The 7,183-nt window shown below is 39.2% G+C and overlaps 1 protein-coding gene and 1 long non-coding RNA gene across 2 annotated transcripts; one reads left to right on the forward strand and one right to left on the reverse strand.

Annotated features, from left to right (window-relative positions):
* Positions 1 to 149: 149 nt before the first annotated feature.
* LOC148729802 (uncharacterized) lies at positions 150 to 4,802 on the reverse strand. The gene is made up of 2 exons (XM_088760836.1): positions 2,678 to 4,802; positions 150 to 2,338 (listed from the first exon to the last, which is right to left on the reverse strand). The coding sequence occupies exons 1-2, from the start codon at positions 3,021 to 3,023 to the stop codon at positions 240 to 242; spliced, it is 2,445 nt and encodes an 814-aa protein (XP_088616962.1). The 5' UTR covers positions 3,024 to 4,802; the 3' UTR covers positions 150 to 239.
* A 156-nt stretch (positions 4,803 to 4,958) lies between these two features.
* LOC148729803 (uncharacterized) lies at positions 4,959 to 6,955 on the forward strand. Its single transcript, XR_016001620.1, has 2 exons — positions 4,959 to 5,666; positions 6,266 to 6,955. It is a non-coding gene; the product is annotated as an uncharacterized LOC148729803 (long non-coding RNA).
* The last annotated feature ends 228 nt before the right edge of the window (positions 6,956 to 7,183 follow it).

The raw sequence follows: 7,183 nt of genomic DNA on the forward strand, positions 1-7,183 counted from the left end.
TGTGATGGAATATTGTATTGCATTCATTAACCAAAAGTAAATCAGTGAATTGATTATTAAAGAAGAGCTATCTAGTTTCTCCTACTTCTATGAACAACCTCCGGGCTCCTTCTGACAACTTTAAACTAGTATGTCTTTAATATATAGTTTTTAAACAGAAAATTTGAACATATATGAACATATATGAGAATCCCTTTGAGCTAAATCACCAAACAAACACATTCTTTGTGGCTTTTAATTTACCTATTAAATCTTGAACAATGGTTATCAATGATGTCTGCCTTCGGAGGTGTTGGCTCTGTGGCTATATTTCTCGGTAAAAGAACAGGTATTGGTTGAGCAATTCTGTTTCCCGCTTCACATCGTTGAACAACCTGAGCGAGTAAATCTCTCAAATATTCGTAGGATTTCTTTTCAGTTACGGGTTTTACAACCCATCGCTTGTTTGCCTTGGGAAAGCAAAGTTTGTAGCGTGCCAGGCCTTCCTGTGCTCCTGACTTTATTACAGCTTGTCTACGGCCAGTGTTGTGATTATTGTCAATAGCAGCAAGCTGGGTCCTAGCAACCATGCCCTGGTATGAGAAATGCTCACGTTTAGGGCAATACTTAAGCATCATGGAGTGATATACCTCTAATCTACCTGTGTGGCAGAAGTCAGTAATCTTAGCAATATCCTTCAACAATTTAGTGTTTAGGACCACTTCCTCTAAAGCTAAGAAAGCTTGACTGTTTGGCTTAAGCCAACAGACTTTCTTGGCTTCAGAGGGAGAAATTTGTTGATGACAGCATTGGTGGAAATGAGTATTTCCTGACCAGATGTGCTTATTACAGATGTGATTTAAGAGGGACTTCCATTTTTCTTGAAGAGCCAAAACATTACCATTGCAGGTTGCAGCAGACCACCATAGGTGGTTTGAGATTGATTGTATCCATGGTGAGAGGTCCTCACATCCCCTTTCATTTGCCTTATGAGTCAGCTTCTTTACCACCCACTTGGAGAGATGCCACACATCATATTGGTGTTTGATGTTTGGGTGATCTTTGGCCATGGAACTGGTGATAGAGACATGGCGATCTGTTGCAATCCTACTGATGGTGATATCTTTTCCTTCAAGCATTTCTATGCACCTCGTAAATCCTTCTTTCTCCATTGCATTAGAAGATGTGACCTCAGTGACCTGAACCACCTGAAATGCCACCACATTACCAGTGTCCTCATCCATAAAAGTGTAAGTGCCATACTTTGCAGAATGGCCTGGACTGTCACAGCGACCGTCGCCATTAAGATTAACAACACCCCTGGCAGTGAGAATCTCAATTTGCCTCCTACTTTCAGCTTCCCATGCCTCATGAATAACAGGGAACAAGTACTTTTTCTGTGTGTCATAAAAGACACTTTCACTGAAAAATTGAAGATTAAAGCATGATGCCCACTGGCTGATTGCAGTAAAAGTATTACCTGTAAACAAAATAGCAGCAGACAACAATAGATTTCCCAGGGGTTTCCGTTTCACTACTGGCTGTGAATCCCACTTTACTGTATGGCCACTGTTACAACTCAATTGAACTGATAACATGCTACCAGTTGTTTTCCTTTCACAATCGATTATTATATCTCCACAACTGGGGCACCTTTTCAGCAATTTATTTAAGGATGACTCAAAGACAACATATTTCTTTTCAGAGTCAGGAGTAATGTAGTCTCTCTTGGATTCTTCTTCAAATAATGTGTCATCCTTGATATCCTCTCTGGTGAAACTATTTACATTTAGTGGTAAATGCCAATTTGGGTCCTCAAAGTCATCATCCTCATAATCATTGTCATCATCACTTTCATCCATCTCATTCTCTTCGGTAACAGTGTTAGGTATCACAACTTCCACCTCAGGCAGAGGGGGCCATGAGGTAACACTGGAACTGTCATCTTCATAAGTAGGAAAGACTACATATGGGGGAGCATGCATAGCATAATTATGATCATTGTTAACTTTCCATCCTTCAGCATTAATGACTGAAGGTTTTGAAAGAGGAAAAATGCCAGTTGTAGTTTCATCTATCGGTAGGGAAACTTTTTCGGTTGCATTTGCCTGGGTCGGAGGGGGAGACTTAGTCCTAACTCTAGTAGTCATGGCAGCATCTTCAAACTCTGTTTGTATTGCCTTACTTTTGAGGGTAAGAGGTTGAAGACAGCACTGAATTCCAACATCGCACTTCGTTGGACTCCCAGAGAAGGATTCTGAATTTTCAGAAACAACAACTTCCTCATTACTTACTACTCCTTCTGTGGAAGCATTCTGATCGTTTGTAGCGGCCAGTAATTCCGCGACATCCTGATACGAAACAATGACAGTATATTTCGTTTGTTATGGAAACTTTATTTCTTTTGGAAAAATACTTATGTAAATTTATATATCTAGCCCCACATCCAGAGAGGACAAAAAGTGAGCCCGTTTTATAGTCCAAAAGGGGGAATTTTTAGCGTCGAGAAGGTACAATTACGTATGAAGATGCATGGAGCAAGATAAATAATTATTATCTTCCTCGTTTTGTAATTCGGTGCAGAGAAATGCTCTGTCGTGAGATTACGGTCCTTTCTTATTCACAGAGAGTGAGAAATTGTAACATATTGCGTTGAAGAAATCATCTCGTAAATGGCAATAATCAAAACAAAAGCTTTAACTAACTTCTTGATGCATTCGTCGATCGCGGCGATTTTCGCTTGACAATCGGGGTTTCTTTTTAGCAGATTGTGAAGCATAGTCAAATATAGAAGGCACAGCATCCTCCTTTAGCCGGCGTTTATACTTTTGCCCAGTGATCTTCGCTTGAAGATTCGACTGAAAACAGTTTGCCGAGAAGTGATCACTACAGACATAGCTGTATTGTAAGAGCGGCATATTCAAGCGACGAATTCTCTCCAGCCATGCTTTCCTCCGCTGTTTGTCCGATGGAATCTTATGGAAGCTCACATTTGTTGTCTTAGCAGAGTAATTGGTACATCCAGGAACACAGCAGTTCACCATTTCGTCGAACTTAAAAATAAACTAGCTTTACAATCTCAAAAACGTATCAGTGCGAAGTGTTATTACTTTTAGAAAGTCCCGCGAAAAGGGTATTGACGATCTGACGCAACAGCGGACTGCTGACCAACTTAATATGGCTCATAAACATCCAAGATGGCGGAATTCTATTCGCGTTTTTCGTTCTCACTTTAGGAAACATATCTACGTTAAAACGAACGGCTAACAAAAAGGGTTACCAAAAATCGACACAGAAGAAACAGGTCAATAATACAAAATTACTTCAAAAATACCCCGGAGTTCCCCTTAAATATTTAACATTTTGCCAATCCTACTTAAATGATAACGTCAGCTTTTATAATCGTAACAGTGGCCAATTTACCATTTCAACTTTGTTGATATATTCAAATTATTTCATTGCCCCTACTGACGCAGCCCCAAACAGTTTCTTTTAGAAACTATCAGCCTCTACTTAAACGATAGCTTGCATGTATCCTGCTTGAACCTTTCTCTCAAATGAATTAATGCAATCCAAGTTTTTGGTGAAGCTAGGCTGGGTTATTTATGCTGTCATCATAACAAAATTGCTTAAATTATTTGATACAAAGTGAGATTCTTCTGAACTACAAATACCAAAGAGAAATACCTGAATTTCGGTGCCACTAATTCTTTAAATACATGTAGCTAAAACAGGCAAACCATATAGCAAGGATAAGCTCTGATGGTGTGGGTCTCATGGCTTGTGTACAGCTCTACCTTATGGCCAATGCATGTATCAAGTCTGCAAAGTACTTTTTAAGAGCATTCAATGAGCTGACACACTTAATTGTTAAGTAATCCAGGAATACAGTGCAAATTAATCGAAGCAATTACACCTAAAAGACAATTTCCATTTAGATTGCGAGCAACCACCAAAGTAAGGATCAAAAGAACGCTCTCAGACGGTTTAAGTAGTGAACCTGGGTACACAAAGGGATCCTTAAAAATTTCTGTTTGATTGGAGATGTCGCCACCAACTGATTTCTCTTCATCATCTGAAAAGCTTTCGCGATAGCTTCTTCCATCACCTTCAGAGACACCGCTCCAATTCATGTCCAAAATATCATTGCTGTTGTCTTCAGGCGACGACATTCCTTGATGGTCCGGAGATGAAGGCAATGACATATCTGACATAGTCTCCGACATACTCAAGTCCGCATTAATTATCATCACGGTCGTCTGAATACTCTAATTTGCGATTTCCAAGCGAAACATTCCCACGTTCCTCGGGAGTTTGCTCATCTTCATCTGAGGTAAGTTGTACCGTTTTATCCTGCTGTCGATAAAAAGTGCTTTTGGGTTTTTGAAGGGATACTTCTCTTCGATGAATGTTGTGGCCATCTCGCCTTCTTAACGTTCCACCATTTTACATGGCATGTGAAGCGCATGCCCTCTCATCACGAAAGACCACAATGCCTGAGGGCACGCATCACGTGGTAATATTCATGTGACTAGACAAGAGCGTCGACAAGAGCGGGAGTTTTTGAGTCGCAAGTGCCGAAGCATTGTTTCATCGGATAAATTTCGCTAGTGTTCTCCCATTTTGGACAACTTTTCTCATAATGAGAGAAACAAAGGCGCCTTCTCGCTTCGCTAACGGCTTTGGTAAGTCATGCAAAATTAACTGCGTTATATGGATAGTTGTCTTAGCTGCGAATAAATGCTTTCCGCTGTACCTTGGTTCCAGAGGAATTTTGTTTGAAAGCTAGGCCGATTGCGGATTCAACTTTGCCATAAAGACTCGCTACCTTCGGCATGTTTTGAGAGCGTGAAATTTCGGGTCATCCTCGGTGTAACAACCTGATGAGGTTTTCTTTGTGTCATGAGGAATTGTTTTGCTGTACGCTTTTGTTTTTAATGTTTTGTTGTCTTTGTTTTACGTCACTCGTGAGCTTTACACCGAGGATGAGCCGAAATTTCCGTTTGTTTTCATTGATGTCAATACAGAGGCCACTAAATAACAAAGGACAGTACAGTGTTTGCTTTTCCATGCTGCAATAGATCTTTTCGCGGTAAAAGGAGGGCAGCATGGTCGAGTGGTCAGCGTGCCAGACTTGCAATCTGTCGCTCCTGGGTTCAAGTCCCGCCTTGGCGACTACTTGGATTAGCCCCGAATTTCAAATCCTCGGCCATGCTTGAAATATAGCTAACTGGTTTGCCTTCGGCCAGTTGGGATTCTTAACAACGTTATTTTCAATTTGAATTATTTGTTTAACTTGTTTCGTGGAAAACCTGTAAACTAGCTTCTAGCTAAGTGTTTCTCCACGTTACACTGTTTATTATTATAAAACTGTTTATTAAAATCCGCCATTTTGGAAACGGGGCAAACAGAGCGAGAAGTGTTTGTACGCAATGTCAAAAAACGTCTGTAATATAAAAATCTGGACAAGACTTCCGTATTATATCCCCATACTTGATTATGCATTCAATTCTTGGATAAAGGAAAGCAGAGGAAAAACAACGTATTTCCTTTGGGACTACAGCTTTGTTTTTGATTGGTAGGGGGTTATACGAATATCTTTCCAAAATCTGCACAAACGTTGAATGGTGAGGGTAATATGGAGGCCCGAGCATTTCTCTATTTAAAATTGAGGGGGATATATAAAGGTAAGCTGAAAAGTGGGTGATCGTGTTTTTAATTTTCCTTACATCTTTCTGTAAACCCCGCAAATTTTTCAAGGTCAGGGAAGAGTTACTGGGGAATTTTGCAAAAAGTCAAGGAAAATCTTAGTTCCCGTCAAAGTCAGTGAAAAGTAGGGGAATGTTGATTTGAGGGTTCCACAGAGGTTTGTGGAGTAGTCGATCAAGTGTAGCAAATCGGATAGAAAGCTTAAAAGCGATGGAGAAGTGTATCATAGAACAATAGAACTATGCTATTCCGAGAAATTTCGTAAATTGTTCCCTGCATGTCTTTAGCCTTAGCCATTTTAAATTTGAGTTGTGCACCCCAAGGAAATAAAACAAACCATCAAACCCTGCTTAACTCTGTGCTAATAATATTTTGTGCACTGCGCTTTCGATAATTTGGTAATTAATTTAATTCAAGGTCAGTGAAAAATGTTTTGAGGTCAGTGAAAAGTCAGAGAAAAGTCAGGGAATTTTTTGGGTTCCAATGAGTGGCAACCTTTTGTTAGTATTACTATATTTAAGATATATCATAAACTAATCTATGATTCTAAGTATATATCTTGCTTCTCATTTGACAGCATTTGTATAGTCCCAATTCAAGAACTCAAAAGTGGCCCTTGTGCAAAAAACCATCCAGGACACGTGCACAGGATGCCACAGAGGAATTTCAAAAAGGAAAGAATGTTGACACTATATCGTTAGCATGCACTTGCGTTTTATGACCCTTAATCTTGTCCAATACATTCCATTGAAGTTCATGCACTCATCAGTAACCTATATGGGCAATAGACTTATCATTTTCTCAGTTGAATGCCTGGTTTATTGTTTGATGGGTTCTGAGTTAATGTTTTTGAATGTTGCATATTTGGGGGACCATCCATTGAGGGAGATTGTTATCTGCTTTTTTTTATCTATAATGCCCTTGAAAATAGAAAAAAACTTGATTGTGGCAATTGATGTGCTTTAACTCAAGAGAAGTTTCTCCAACTGACCTGTAATTTACCAAGTACATGTCACTGGTGTACATGTTGTGGTTCAGTTTTATCCTAGGTTCAATTTTTATTTTCATTTGTATTAATTAAACTCTATCATTATTGCATATAGCCATATATCCAACAACAAATGGAAATAAAATTTGCCTGTAGGATAAAACTGAAATACATCACTTTGATGCGGTATGTTGTAATTCAGGCCATTTTATTGATGTAAACACTCATTCACTTTGTTTAAGGAGGAATACAAAATATATGCTTTGTTTGCCACAACCATATATGTCTATGAGCATTTTCTTGCTTTACATTTGGGTACAGCTTTTTATTTGCATATACAGGCTGTTGATGTTTTATATAACTGTTTAATATGAAAAAAGATTGGCTCATAAAATTTAGAAGAACTGCAGAAATGTAATGGTCAAGAGGCCAACTCCAATGTAGCTTTGTTGGTTTATTAGCTCGACGTTTGGACCGTCTCAGTCTTCCTCAGGAGCATACTAATTA

This window comes from Stylophora pistillata, chromosome 5 (assembly GCF_964205215.1).
Source record: "Stylophora pistillata chromosome 5, jaStyPist1.2, whole genome shotgun sequence".
Classification (NCBI taxonomy): domain Eukaryota; kingdom Metazoa; phylum Cnidaria; class Anthozoa; order Scleractinia; family Pocilloporidae; genus Stylophora; species Stylophora pistillata.